Here is a 14,700-nt window from a genome sequence, read left to right on the forward strand (position 1 = left end):
TGAACAGCCCAGGTAGTTATTATGTAGTAATGAACTTATAAAGCACGACTCTGGTGGGACTCGAACCCACAACCTTTGAATCACTTCAACTGTGTTAATCTAGAAGTCCAATGCGCTATCCATTGCGCCACAGAGCCTGTTGACAACTTGAATCAACAGGCTATAATTGACCCATTTTTGACAGAAATTGACACGCTCAAATATGGCTTTTTTGGGGGGTTATTTGGGGACATCCCATAATATGTTGATTTTTTTTGTCATTTTTGGATATACCATACCATACTATACTACCACATGTGTCAACAGACTATAATTGGGCCATTTCTAGCATTTTAACTGCCCTACAAAGTCTAACTGCAGTAACTACATTTTTGTTCGAAATTGAGTTATAACTAAAAACTTTACTCCTTGATGTCTGTTTTATCTTGTGACAAAGTTTTATATTTCAAATTTGCTATATTTCAGAAAAATTATTATATAAAAACCACAAAATCCTTCTTCCCTTTGGTCCAAAGAGTCCACCTGGGCCGCCTAGACAATCAGGAGGATTCGTCCTTTTGTCTGAATATGGTTTCCAGTCAGCAGTAAACAGGAACATTTACCACACTGGTCTGCCAACAAGCTGTGTTTGTCTGATCCATGTGTATATTGTGTATATTGTACGAATAGTGTATATAGGATGTTTGTAAAAAGATTATTTAAAAAACAGTTTTTTAAATAAATGAAATCAATTTGTTTATTATCTGGGTTTTTTTACACAACATACAATACTTTTTTAATGTCGCTAAGTAGATGTACGTATAGATTTATGTACAAATCATCTGTTTGGGTAATGTTTCAAAATTTTATTTTGAAATTAAGGCACGTCTAAACTATAGTATGACTTTTTTTTGAAGGGGTCATTTTTGGACATTCAAAGATATGGTGTTAATATGTAATTTCTGGCATATTATGTTTTGATATGTATCAACAGAGTATAATTGACCCATTTTATGCATTTTAAATTTGACCATTTTTGACAAACATGGAAATGCTGCATTGATTTTGATGCTAATGACGACCACACTTCACCAATTCTGGTAAACTACACTGGCACAGAATTCATTTATAAACAGGAGCAAGGACAACAAACTGAAAGATGAAGAAACGTGTCCAAATATTAGCAATGAACTTATAAAGCACAACTCTGGTGGGACTCGAACCCACAACCTTTGAATCACTTCAACTGTGCTAATCTAGAAGTCCAATGCGCTATCCATTGCGCCACAGAGCCTGTTTCTAACATTTATCAACAGACTATAAGTGACCCATTTTTGACAGAAATCGACACGCGATAGTATCTTTTTTTTTTTGACCGCCTAATATGTATCAACTCAAAGTAGACAAAAGACTCTGTGGCGCAACGGTAGCGCGTCTGACTCCAGATCAGACGGTTGCGTGTTCAAATCACGTCAGGGTCAAAGTCTTCCTCTTTAGTAGATGAAGGATTGACAGAAAGACATTGTATCTAAAAGCTAAAACGTTGTATTTAAAACCTTACTGGCATTTTAAAATTTGACAAAAAACAACCCGTTCTTTTTTTTTTTTATTTGACCATTCTTGACAGAAATCAACATGACTTCATTTTTCAGGGGGTCATTTTGGGACACCCCATAACATGGTGATTTTACGCTATTTTTGAAAGATCTATACTACCACATGTATCAACAGAGTATTATTGGGCCATTTCGAGCATTTTTAGACATTTTAAAACTTGACAATTTTTCGACAAAAATCAACATTCTATAGTATGACTTTTTTTGGCCATGTTATGCTCTAATATGTTTCAACAGACTATAATTGACCCATTTGAAGCATTTTTAGGCATTTTAAAATTTGACCATTTTTGACAAAAATCAACAAATTATAATAAAACTTTTTTTTGAGAGGGTCATTTTTGGACATCCCATAATATGGTGTGTTTCTGTGTGTTTCACCTGAGCTAATCTAGAAGTCCAATGCGCTATCCATTGTGCCACAGAGCCTGTTGATAACATGTATCAACAGACTATAATTGACCCATTTTTGACAGAAATCGACACGCTATAGTATCACTTTTTATAGTATCACCCTACCTATAGTAGTATAGTATCACCCTACCTTCATAGGTAGGGTTTTCTCCTGGTGCTCAGGTTTACCCAAAATATATACATTAAAGGCTAATTTAACACTCTGAATAGCCCCTAAGTATATATCTTTGAAAAAATGTTCATCAAAATGAGTGAGTGACGATCTCATGTAGGGTTTTCTCCTGGTGCTCAGGTTCACCCGAAAACGTACATTTGTAAATGTACATTTTACTCAATTTCTCAAGAGAACAGATAAATATGCAGTTTATAACGAGGACATTTTTTTCTAAATTTTTAAAAATTTTTCTTGATTTTTAAAATCAAATCAACTGCTGTGACACTGTTTTTGAAACATTATATGAATAACTAGAAAATTTCCTCTGGAGTGTGTACACTATGATGAGATTCTTCAGAGATTTCAAACAATTAATACTAGTAATGTTATGATACTATATAATATACAAGGAGCACACCTACAACAAACATTCCTTTACAAGTATTTATTTATACCACAACCTATGCCCTTTAACCTCAAAATGTGTGTGTGTGTGTGTGTGTGTGCGTGTGTGTGTGTGTAATTAAAATCACATAAAGTTACCTGTGTGTGTGTGTGTGTGCATGTGTGTGTGTGTGTGTGTGTGTGTGTGTGTGTGCGTGCGTGTGTGTGTGTTTGAAGCATGTGTATCTAGAGGAGTGTAAATTTAATTAAAATTTTTATCAAATCAAGTGCTTTGACATTGTTTTTGAAAAAATATATAAATAATATAATATAAATCATTTTACAAAAGAGAATTCTGCATTTTTTAAAATAAAAAAAATAAAAATAAAAAAATTCTATGCAAAATTGCTCAGGTTCACCCGAAAATATATACATAAAAAGGCTAATTTAACACTCTGAATAGCCCGTATATATTTTTAAAAAAACGTTAATCAAAATTAGTTAACAGTAAGTGACAATCTCATGTAGGGTTTTCTCCTGGTGCTCAGGTTTACTCGAAAATATATACATAAAAAGGCTAATTTAACGCTCTGAATAGCTCCTAACTATATATCTTTGAAAAAAACGTTCAAAATAAGTTATTAGTCAGTCACAATCTAGGGTTTTCTCCTGGTGCTCAGGTTTACCTGAAAATATGTACATTAAAGGCTAATTTAACACTCTTTATAGCTCCTAAGTATATATCTTTAAAAAAAACGTTCAAAATTAAATCAAAATTTGTTAGAAAAGGACTCTGTGGCGCAACGGTAGCGCGTCTGACTCCAGATCAGAAGGTTGCGTGTTCAAATCACGTCAGGGTCAAAATCTTCCAGTATTAGATGAAGGATTGATAGGAAGACATTGAATCCAGAAGCTGTATAACCTTACTGGCAGCAGTGACCATGATGTCACCCACTGGTTTGTTGACTGCTGTTTTAAAGCCTCCAGGTGTATCATTAGAGTATAACTGGGCCACTTCTAGCATTTTAAAATTTGACCATTTTTGACAAACGTGGTGCAATGATTTTGATGCTAATGATGAAGCCGACAACACTTCACCTTCACAGGAGCCAAGACTGAATGCTGCAGAAACATGTCCAAATATTAGCAATGAGCTTATAAAGCACGACTCTGGTGGGACTCGAACCCACAACCTTTGAATCACTTCAACTGTGCTAATCTAGAAGTCCAATGCGCTATCCATTGCGCCACAGAGCCTGTTTTTGACATATGTCAACAGACTATAATTGACCCATTTTTGACATAAATCAACATGCTATCATATCACTTGTCTTTAAGGGGGTCTTTTTTGGACATCCCAAAATATGGTGTTTTTCTGTCATTTCTGGCATATTATGCTCTAATATGTTGTAATATGTGAACAGGAAACCCAAAGACTCTGTGGCACAACGGTGGCGCGTCTGACTCCAGATCAGAAGGTTGCGTGTTCAAATCACGTCAGGGTCAAAGTCTTCCACTTTAGTAGATGAAGGACTGACAGGAAGACATTGTGTCTGAAAGCTGTATTGGCTGTGTTAATGTTGGTTTTCCCAAACATTTTTTGACATCCCATAATATGGTGTTTTCTTTCCTATTATTGAACAAACTATACTACCACATGTATCAACAGAGTATAATTGAGCCATTTTAAGGCATTTTAAAATTTGACCATTTTTGACAAACATGGACATGCTGCAATGATTTTGATGCTAATGATGAAGCCGACCACACTTCACTAATTCTGGCAAACTACAGTGGCACAGAATTCATTTATGAACAGGAGCCGAAACATGCCAAATATTAGCAATGAATTTATAAAGCACGACTCTGGAGGGACTCGAACCCACAACCTTTGAATCACTTCACCTATATTAATCTAGAAGTCCAATGCGCTATCCATTGCGCCACAGAGCCTGTTTACATGTGTAAAAAGACTATCATTGACCGGTTTTTCGAAGAAATCTTCATGCTATAGTATCACTTTTTTTTGAGGGGGTCATTTTTGGACATCCCATAATATGGTGTTTTTCTGTCATTTCTGGCATATTATCCTCTAATATTTATCAACTGTTTATAGTTGAGCTAAAGACTCTGTGGCGCAACGGTAGCGCGTCTGACTCCAGATCAGAAGGTTGTGTGTTCAAATCACGTCAGGGTCAATATTTTCCTGTTTAGTAAATGAAGGCTTGACAGAAAGGCTTTGTATCCAAAAGCTGTATAACCTTACTGGCAGCAGTGAGCATGTTCTTTTCCTATTCTTGAACAAACTATACTACCACATGTATCAATAGAGTATAATATTTTTTGACAGAAATCTTCATGCTATAGTATGACTTTTTTTCAGGGGGTCATTTTTGGACATCCCATAATATGGTGTTTTTCTGTCATTTATGGCATATTTTGCTATAATGTGTATCAACAGACTATAATTGACCCATTTGAAGCATTTTTAGGCATTTTAAAATTTGACCATTTTAAACAAAAATGAACATGCTATAGTATGACTTTCTTTGAAGGGGTTTTTATTGGACATCCCATAATAATAACATGGTGATTGTTGCTATTTTTGGACAAACTATACTATTTCACGTATCAACAGAGTATAATTGGGCCATTTCTAGCATTTTTAGACATTTTAAAACTTGACAATATTTGACAAAAATCGACATGCTATACTATGACTGTCAGAACAAGAATAGTAAAAAAAAAATCTGTTGTTCATTCTTATCGATTACTTTGTCAAAGACTCCCTTTGAAGCAAGATGGAGACATATACAGTGAATATATGATGTTTGTAAAAAGATTATTTAACACGTTTTTTTAATAAATGAAATCAATTTGTTTATTATCTGTTTTTTTACACATAATACAATACTTTTAAATGTCACTAAGTAGATGTACATTTAGATTTATGTACAATTCATCCATTTAGAGGAATGTTTCAAATATTAACTTTGAGATTAAGGCACGGTAGCTAGCTTTACAGGCTGATATACAGCTCGATCTGAATATCTGACATTCATTAGATATACACAGACCTTTAACTGGTTTCCATCATGAAAATGGTAATAAAACCTGGATATAGATCTACTGATACTAACACATAAAAAAGATGATTCCTCTTCAGGTAACGTAGTAACGCTTGATGATCCATAAACAAGAAGTACGAATACTGAAATCAGGTCTAAAACAAACGTTTATACTGGAATGTATAATTTGCCAATAGTGCAGAAAGGTACGTGGTATAAATGCCTTTAAACAGTAGCTTCACAACAGTTATCTTGATGAGTTAAGTATCTATGCCGTGCTTCTTCAGGAGGGCTTGAAGTTTCTGGTTCTCTTGTTCCTGAGAGAGGTAGAGAGAGACAAGAGTCAGTCTGATGTTGGACCTCATTAAAAAGATCAAATTATCTCTGTCTTAGTTAAAGTAAGGTGCTCTGATTTAAGAAATACTTGTGATGCCTGTCTGACTGCTCCGGTTCCCCGTTTAAACAAACGTTCTGAGACTTCAGCGGTTTGCTAAAGGAATCCTGAGTTGTAATAAAACTTTGTCTGAGAATAAGGAGCTGAAATACAATTCTGAAGCCTGTAGTTATCACTTTTTTAGTCAAATGTATATCTTTTCGGGGCTAAAAGGACTGTAATCAGTGAAAAAGTTGTTAATTGTATAATATAAAGTCCATCCAAGTAGCCAAATGACCTCAAAATGTCTCAACTAAAGCTTCAGCCCTGGGGACTAGTGATGTCCACTAAAGGGACAATTCTGGATCTTGGACATTAAGTTGTTTAAAATACTTGCCAGTCGTGTAGTTGATGCAAAAACTATTAACTTACTTGCAACTTACTCATAAAATAGATAGGTCCGGCAAGTTGGCAGAGTCACAAAACTACAAGGTTTTACTCCAATAATACGTGCTGTACGCTGTACTTCTATGCACGCTCATTGTATTCAATGGCTTTTTCATGATATGCATGAGCACAATTGTTTTGTGGTGGAATGGGTGACCTTTTAGTGTCTATGTAGTTTTGTGGAGTATCTTCGTGACTCTGCCAGTTTGCCGGAACCATATTCTGCAATCAGAACCGACCAGAACTCTGACACCAGAGTTCTGAAAGTAAGCTGATAGCTTTGTGTCCAATAAACTACTGGCAAGTATTTCTACAACTTAATGTCCAAAATCTTGATCTATACCTTTAAAGCTTAATGATCAATTAGGGTAAGGGTATTGGTTGACCCCAATAGTTATTTCTCTTGGTTTAAAGAAAAAGGCTAAAGGAGCTTTCCTTCGTTTAGCAGAGCAGCATCGAGTGGACTCATAAAATAAAGTTCATGAAGCATTAGAAACCCCATAGAATTTACTGTTTTTCTTTATTTTTAGTTATGAAGATTCACCTGTTTATCACTGCGTTCCTGTAGCTCTGTTACTCTTTGAACCAGGTGGTCGTAGCTCTCTTTCAGCTTGTGGATCTTCTGGTCTGCTCGGGTCTTCACTGACAGCAGGATACCTGCAACACAACCATCATATCCATCATGTTATGCTCTAATATGTATCAACAGACTGTAATTGGGCCATTTCTAGCATTTTAAGACATTTTAAAATTTGAACATTTTTGACAAAAAATAGACATGCTATAGTATGACTTTCTTTTGAGGGGATAATTTTTGACATCCCATAATATGGTGTTTTTTCTCTATTTTTGGACAAACTATACTATCACATGTATCAACAGAGTATAATTGGGCCATTTCGAGCATTTTTAAGCATCCTATATTTTGACCTTTTCGGACAAAAAACGACATACAATAATATGACTTCTTTTAGAGACGGTCATTTTTGGACATCCCATAATATGGTGGTTTTTTTTGTAATTTCTGGCCATGTTGTGCTCTAATATGTATCAACACAGTATAATTGACGCATTTAAAGCATTTTTAGGCATTTTAAAATTTGACTTATTTGAAAGTATGACATTTTTTTTGAGGGGGTCATTTTTGGACATCCCATAATATGGTGGTTTTTTTCGCTATTTTTGGACAATGAAAATTCTTTGGCCCCTCTCTAACATGACATAAAAGACACAGAGACTCTTAACGTTCAATGCTGCCAAGGCAGAGCACCCCCCTAATTAAAAGTAAATGAGAGACCATATATACACTCATGCATCCACACATGTTAAATTTCAGCCTCCTAGATCACTGGTTCCCAACCTTTTTCTTGAGGGACCCACATCTTTACCATTGTAAACTTTGGGGACCCCCCCCATTGTCCGTTGCTTCTATGAAGCCGAACTCAATGTGACTTTCATGGTACCCTCTCTTTTTCTTTTTGAGATATTCAGCATTCTCGTCTCCCTGACGCTTCGCCATTTTTCCATTAGCTCTGTGTTTCTGTTGTTAGGTGAGGTTACCGCTAGGTGAGGTTACCACTAGGTGAGGTTACCACTAGGTGAGGTTACCGTTAGGTGAGGTTACCTCTAGGTGAGGTTACCGTTAGGTGAGGTTACCTCTAGGTGAGGTTATCGCTAGGTGAGGTTACCGTTAGGTGAGGTTACCTCTAGGTGAGGTTACCGCTAGGTGAGGTTACCTCTAGGTGAGGTTACCTCTAGGTGAGGTTACCTCTAGGTGAGGTTACCGCTAGGTGAGGTTACCGTTAGGTGAGGTTACCTCTAGGTGAGGTTACCGCTAGGTGAGGTTACCGCTTGGTGAGGTTACCGCTAGGTGAGGTTACCTGTGTATACTGCAGGAGGGATGTTACACATGTCCTTATTCTCCCAATATAGCCTTTATTTTTAAACTTTTCTATAGTGATTTTTCTATTTAAATAAATGAATAAACGTTTAACGTAGCCCTTATTTAGTTGTTTTTGTCCCACTAATGAATTAAATGCTGACTCGTCTATATTTAACACATTAGATTTATAACATCCCTTAAAATCAAGAGGGATTCGTGACCCCACGTGGATCTTTAGCGCCCCTCTGTTGGGAATCACTGTCCTAGAGCACAAACTCTGGCCACCAACCAACAGAAGGAGAACATGTACATACTTGTGAGCAACTGTACTGACCGTTGATGATTCTGGCCACCCTCCAGAGTCGCAGCAGGATGAGGAGACCCACCCCATCGAAGGCGTCTTCATGGAAGATGAACACGATGTCCAATATGAAGGACAGCACCACCACCACACCGTCAAACACCTCAAACTTGTGTTGGAAGAACTCCAGGCGGTAAGCAAACAGCTTCCCAGCCAGCTCCACCATGAAGAACGTGAGAAGAGCCAAGCTCAGGTAGTGGAATATCTGCACGAAACTCATGTGTCAGTAAATACACAGGTCTTTATAATAGCTGGCAGAATACTTGGAGTCAGCTGATGAATCTGAGTCTCACCTCAGGAGCCAGGTGACCATGGTCCAGCTCAATAACAGACAGATCTATAAGCAGCTCCGCCAGAACAAAGATGGCATCAAGGATGACCAAACACACCACCAGGATCTAGAAACAGACAATACAGCAACTTAAAGGAGACTGATCTTACACATCAGTGTGTTTCCTGTGTGTGTAACAAGCTATGGAACTTGCACTTGTAGGCGCATCTTCCTATCCAAACAATGCACCTTTGAAGCAGTAAATAAAATACTGCACCATTGACTTTAGACCTGAAACGGCTGCAGAGGGCTGATTTATCTGCTTCTGCAATGAGTCTGATAATGTGATGTGAGTTTCACCTATCTAACCCTCTCATACATGATTTTCTTTGTTTTACAAAATAAAAAAAATAGAGGTGGTTCATATGTACAAATCAGGGATGGGCAACTGGAGGCCCGGGGGCCGCATACAGCCCGCACCCTCGTAATTTTGTGTTTTTATTTGGTCATTTTGTATCTTTTTTTTTAGGTAATTTTGTGTCTTTTTTAGTAATTTTGTGTCTTTTTTTTTTGTAATTTTGTGTCTTTTTTTTGGTCATTTTGATACTGCCTCCAGTGGCCCCCAGGTAATTTGAGTTTGAGACCCCTGGTTTAAGGTCTATGGCTTATGTAAATCTGTAACTGTATTTTGTGTGTGCTGCCTCTTGGCCAGGGCTCCCTTGAAGAAGAGATTCTGAATCTCAATGAGATATTTCCTGGTTACATAAAGGTTAAATAAATAAACACTTTCCTTACTGAGGTAGTCATGCTACTTGGCACGTATGGTCCAGAGAGAGAGACACCATACGGGAGTTCACCGTTTGATTTATTTAATTTCCAGTTCGAAGCAAACAAACTCTTCATTCTGTCTCTCTTTGCTCTGATAACAAACTGTGTCCCTTCTGGTGCTTTACCTGTCACTACCACTTGTTACCTTTATCAATGCCATTAGCTGTTTGGTCTGGTGCTTAGTGCCCCTAGTGCACTAATGAAATACATCTTACAGCAGTGTGCAGCCTCTTCTCCCACTAGATTGTACCCACCCACCAAAGTAACACAGCACAAGAACAGGTGAGGCCCCATTCTCCCTATTACAAGTCAGGCTAGCATCAAAATGCTTTAGAAGCTAGAATTTATTGATAAAAGTCTTACAAAGATACTCTCTTTAACCTTCCTCTTGTGTAAGGGTCACCACCGACCGGTTTTAGGTTTTTTAAATGCATAAAAGTACCACAAAACTGGACCAGGGCTCCCTCGAAAAAGAGGTTCTTAATCTCAATGGGATACTTCCTGGTTAAATAAATGTTAAATAAAATAACAAACTTTGAATATCTTTGGGTTTCTGGCAATGGTTGGGTATTGTTTCCACATCAGTGCCCACAGAAGTGACATGAAAGTGGAGAAACTATGAAACTTGCTTTCAAAATGACACATCACAGTAATTCCCGACCCAGAGAATCATTGTAAAGACTACGGTACGTACCTGGAAGCGCTCAGAGTTGTAGAGTCTTTGCAGCGACTCCCTGAAGCTGAAAGTTGTAGGAAACTGTCCCGTAGCTGGACTCAGATCCTCACTGACGGCGTGCAGCTCCTCTTCCTCCCACTGGACCTGCTGCTTGTCTCCCACAGTGGTGAAGTAGTTCAGGTAGCGAGCCATGACGGCTGCAGGCTCGACCAACGGAGGACCAGCCCACCTCAGCTCACCTGGGGGACACATGGAAGAGTCTCTTTATCAGAAGCTGCACAACAAGCCAACACAGCTGCTTCTGCTACGACTTACACTGTAAAAAAATGTCTATAAATGGGTTAGTAACAATGAAACACCTTAAAGTATATATCAGCAAAAACTGTATTTTTAAAAAAATTATTTTTAAAATACATTAATTTACTGTAAAATACACTGGCACTGTGTTTGTAGCAAAAATATACTGTAATATACAAGAATCACTATAATAACAAATAACAAAAACTAGAATTGAAAAAACATTTTCATTCACTGAAATAAAAATAAAAATGAGAGTTTTTAAGAAAACGATAACTAACTGAAACTGTATTTTGTGGTTACAAAGCTGACTAAAATTATAGTGAAAATGTCCTTTGTTTTCGTCTTTAACTTTTTTCATATGTAAACCTTTTTGGTTTAAATGAAATCTATTTCATCTATCTGGTTTTATGACTTAATAAACTTATTGGGGCTGAGATGGATCAGACAAAGGAAATAAAGGAAACATTTATTGTGACCGTTTTAATATCTGGCACCCAACAAATACCCCATTACAAAAAACTAAAACTAATTTAAAAAAACTAAGCATTTTCCAAAAAATAAAGACTAATTAAAACTAGCAAACTCACTTTAAAAACTCATTAAAACTAACTGAATTTGAAAACAAAAAATCACAACAAAATTAAAACTAAAACAAATGAAAAATCCAAAACTATTATAACCTTGTGGCAGCCTGAGCTCTGTAGTAAATGTCAGTATCTGGAGAGATTTCTCCATCTGTTAGACAATCAGAGTTTACTTCTGCTTTTTTTAGGTTTGCAACATGTTCTTGAGAAATCAAACCATCTCAGGAAGCTGCAGCTTCATAATGACAACAGGAAAACAGTCATGAAGTTGTTCATAGTTGAGATGGAAGACGTGCACCAAAAAACATCAGAATCAACCTTCTTAACCCTTTGACACACAAAATATAAACACCTTCTAATGCACAACATGGATACAAAAATGACCCGACTTAGGTTTTATATTCTATATCTTTGCAATAAATTAATTTCATCATTCAGTATTGCAGGTTTTCCTCAAATAACTTGTTTTTGATCATCATACATCCTAATTTTTTGTTTTCATTTCTTTCTTTCTGAATAAAAAACCCTTTTTGTATCACTACGCTTCTAATGCACAAGGTCATTTTTGACCCAAACTTGATGTAATAATACAAAATCTATTTTTCTTCATAAAGTATGAAAGGAAAAATGGATATAATGATCTGTTGTAATAAAAACAAAAAGATATTCAAACACACAGCAGCATGAAATAACATGAGGAATGAATGCAGGTCATTTTTGACTCATGTTGTGCATTAGAAGGTGTTCATATGTTTATTATTTTTGGTTATTTCTTTAGTCATTTTGTGTCTATATATATATATATATATATGGAACATTAACAGCAAAGAGGCAGTTTAAAAGTAAATGAGAGACTAAAAAAAGACATAAAACATAATGTGCATTAACTGCAGAAAGCATCCAAAAAGAGGTTGGTCTTAACTTTTATTTTGGAAAATACACACCCATGTTTTTATTTCTGACTTTTTTGTATGTGTGCTATAAAATGGCACTTGTATTGCTTTCCTTTTTGTTGTTATTTGTTGTTGCTTTCTCTCATTGTTGTTGTTGTTGATTTATGTTTGTATATTTCTTGGGGAGGTGCTTTTTATAAGCCCATAGAGGTTTTTTAACCTCTCCCGTTCTTACTATTCTTGTTTCATTTCTCTCTTTTTTTGTAATTGTCCTTTCCTATGATGCAAATAAATAAATACAAACACAAACAGTTATACATGTTTGCATGCTTCCATGAAGGATCTTTGGAGGGAAGTAGGTTTAGAGGAGACATTGTTGACAGCAGCTCATAAACAAGAAGAACTAAAGAGCAGTTTGAACTTTCCCAACACATTTTTCATGTCTCCGTGCAGCAGTTTGAAGCTTTAAGAGTCGCAGCTGTGGGACAGGAGGGAACACTCGTGATAAAAACATCCGTCTGCATAGTTTTTGCCAACCAAGCGTTTTAGTGACAGTGGTGAGACATTAACATGAAGTCAGAGGGTTTAAAGGGTTACAGGAAGCTTCAGCAGCAGCTGCTGTTACTGTGTAGACTAGAAACCGTTAATCGGATTAAATCTCTTACCTTTTCTTCTCCTCTTTCCTCTCTAAACTCTCTCCTCTTCTCTCACACTCAACTGAGAACTTCGAGGAGAAAAACTCCGCCTCCGTCTTCAAACCAAACCCCCAAACCTGCTCACACACACACACACACACACACACACACACACACGTCGTCCTGACTCCTGCAGGAGGACGTGACTGTGTGTGATCCTGTCATCAGCTCTGGTTTTTATTCTAGTGGGACTCGATTTTATTTGTGTCTTGTGTGTTTGCAGCAACACTTCTGGTCATTTTGTGTCTTTTTTACTCATTTTGTGTCTCCTGTGTTTGTTATTTTGGTCTTTCTGTCTTCTCATTTTGTGTCTTATTTCTCATTTTTGTGTCATTTTGTGTCCTTTTTTGGTCATTTTGTGTCTTTTTTTAGTCATTTTGTGTCTTTTTTTAGTCATTTTCTCTCTCTTTTTGGCCATTTTGTGTCTTTTTTAGTCATTTTGTGTCTTTTTTAGGTCATTTTGTGTCTTTTTTAGTAATTTTGTATCTCCTGTGTTTGTTTTTTTGGTCTTTCTGTCTTCTCATTTTGTGTCTTATTTCTCATTTTTGTGTCATTTTGTGTCCTTTTTTGGTCATTGTGTGCGTGTTTTTTAATCATTTTGTGTCTTTTTTAGTCATTTTGTGTCTTTTTTTGGTCATTTTTAGTCATTTTGTATCTTCTTCTGTGTGTATTTTTTGGTCATTCTGTCTTCTCATTTTGTGTCTTTTTGGTCATTTTGTGTCTTTTTTAGGCCTTTAGTCCAACATAAAATGGGATTTTGAATCTTTTTTTAACTTTCCAAACACTATCATGCTCAATAAAAAAAATTAAATGTTGCAAATGTGAACAAAGGTGTCAAATCTACCATATAAGAGGGTTCCATCCAGTTCTATCATTTGATACTAAATCTATTTGAGCTTGTCTCCAGTTTTACTTGGTATATCATCATCAAACTGAAACTGGCCTCATGGAGTTTACAGCCAGAACTTTAGAGGTAAATTTACAGTAGGGCTCCACGCTGCTTTGTTTTCTAGTCTGATGGAGGCAACAAGTCTGGATTATTTGGAGCTTTTGGACACTCCACAGGGTTAAAAATCTGGAGGGTTTTATGTCTCATAGTAACATGTAAACACTACACATAAAACCTTTTATTTATTTTTATGATGCACGATAAACACTGTTTACACTACAACACACTAGTGAGGCATCAAAAAAAAAAAAAAATGCATTGTTTTCCAGTAAAATCCAATAAAAGGCAACTATTAGGTGGGTAGCATTTCTACAATAGACTTCCCTGTTAGTGGTTTTTGGTGGTTATTTACCAGCTGAATGTAACAGATGTTAACAGCAACCCTAATCAGCATCTCCCAGAGGGAGCTCTGCATCCTGTCATGTTACTCTTTCAGCAATTTGTGACGAAAATGATCACATGACCTTTTGTTTTTCTTGGTAAAGACATTTTTTTATAGGAGAGATTACTTAGTTTAGAGTAAACTACATAATCTTTTTGACCCAAAGTTATTATAGTTAACGAAAACTAACAAAATAACGAAAACTAGAATTGAAAATACATTTTCTTTAACTGAAATAAAAATACAAACTAGAGTTTTTTTTAAAAACAATAACTGAAACTGTATTTTGTGGTTACAAAACTAAAACTAACAAATTATAGTGAAAATGTCCTTCCTTTTTGTCATTTTGTGTCTTTTTTAGTCCTTTAGCCCAACATAAAATGTGATTTTGAATCTTTTTTTTAACTTTCCAAACACTATCGTGCTCAATAAAGAATTTTAAAT

General features: G+C 36.1%; 1 protein-coding gene and 8 non-coding genes across 9 annotated transcripts; 4 read left to right on the forward strand and 5 right to left on the reverse strand.

Annotated features, from left to right (window-relative positions):
* Positions 1–45: 45 nt before the first annotated feature.
* trnar-ucu (transfer RNA arginine (anticodon UCU)) lies at positions 46–137 on the reverse strand. The gene is given in 2 exon segments: positions 46–81; positions 101–137. It is a non-coding gene; the product is annotated as a tRNA-Arg (tRNA).
* Positions 138–1,181: 1,044 nt separating this feature from the next.
* Positions 1,182–1,273, reverse strand: trnar-ucu (transfer RNA arginine (anticodon UCU)). The gene is given in 2 exon segments: positions 1,182–1,217; positions 1,237–1,273. It is a non-coding gene; the product is annotated as a tRNA-Arg (tRNA).
* Positions 1,274–1,388: 115 nt separating this feature from the next.
* trnaw-cca (transfer RNA tryptophan (anticodon CCA)) lies at positions 1,389–1,460 on the forward strand. The gene has a single exon. It is a non-coding gene; the product is annotated as a tRNA-Trp (tRNA).
* Positions 1,461–3,336: 1,876 nt separating this feature from the next.
* trnaw-cca (transfer RNA tryptophan (anticodon CCA)) lies at positions 3,337–3,408 on the forward strand. Its single transcript has one exon. It is a non-coding gene; the product is annotated as a tRNA-Trp (tRNA).
* A 304-nt stretch (positions 3,409–3,712) lies between these two features.
* trnar-ucu (transfer RNA arginine (anticodon UCU)) lies at positions 3,713–3,804 on the reverse strand. Its single transcript is given in 2 exon segments — positions 3,713–3,748; positions 3,768–3,804. It is a non-coding gene; the product is annotated as a tRNA-Arg (tRNA).
* A 177-nt stretch (positions 3,805–3,981) lies between these two features.
* trnaw-cca (transfer RNA tryptophan (anticodon CCA)) lies at positions 3,982–4,053 on the forward strand. Its single transcript has one exon. It is a non-coding gene; the product is annotated as a tRNA-Trp (tRNA).
* A 355-nt stretch (positions 4,054–4,408) lies between these two features.
* trnar-ucu (transfer RNA arginine (anticodon UCU)) lies at positions 4,409–4,500 on the reverse strand. The gene is given in 2 exon segments: positions 4,409–4,444; positions 4,464–4,500. It is a non-coding gene; the product is annotated as a tRNA-Arg (tRNA).
* Positions 4,501–4,673: 173 nt separating this feature from the next.
* trnaw-cca (transfer RNA tryptophan (anticodon CCA)) lies at positions 4,674–4,745 on the forward strand. Its single transcript has one exon. It is a non-coding gene; the product is annotated as a tRNA-Trp (tRNA).
* Positions 4,746–5,764: 1,019 nt separating this feature from the next.
* hvcn1 (hydrogen voltage-gated channel 1) lies at positions 5,765–12,962 on the reverse strand. Its single transcript, XM_059346564.1, has 6 exons — positions 12,896–12,962; positions 10,472–10,692; positions 8,972–9,076; positions 8,652–8,883; positions 6,980–7,092; positions 5,765–5,932 (listed from the first exon to the last, which is right to left on the reverse strand). The coding sequence occupies exons 2-6, from the start codon at positions 10,643–10,645 to the stop codon at positions 5,876–5,878; spliced, it is 681 nt and encodes a 226-aa protein (XP_059202547.1). The 5' UTR covers positions 10,646–10,692; positions 12,896–12,962; the 3' UTR covers positions 5,765–5,875.
* Positions 12,963–14,700: the final 1,738 nt, after the last annotated feature.

Source organism: Centropristis striata, chromosome 12 (genome assembly GCF_030273125.1).
Source record: "Centropristis striata isolate RG_2023a ecotype Rhode Island chromosome 12, C.striata_1.0, whole genome shotgun sequence".
Classification (NCBI taxonomy): domain Eukaryota; kingdom Metazoa; phylum Chordata; class Actinopteri; order Perciformes; family Serranidae; genus Centropristis; species Centropristis striata.

Bases quoted from the DNA above. Each gene is read 5' to 3' on its own strand.
- hvcn1 (XM_059346564.1), bottom strand. From the start codon at position 10,645: ATGGCTCGCTACCTGAACTACTTCACCACTGTGGGAGACAAGCAGCAG. The intron at 9,077-10,471 runs GTACGTACCGTA...GTCTGTTTCTAG, and splicing joins ACAACTCTGAGCGCTTCCAG to ATCCTGGTGGTGTGTTTGGT. The intron at 7,093-8,651 runs GTCAGTACAGTT...GTTGTGTTGCAG, and splicing joins GGTGGCCAGAATCATCAACG to GTATCCTGCTGTCAGTGAAG.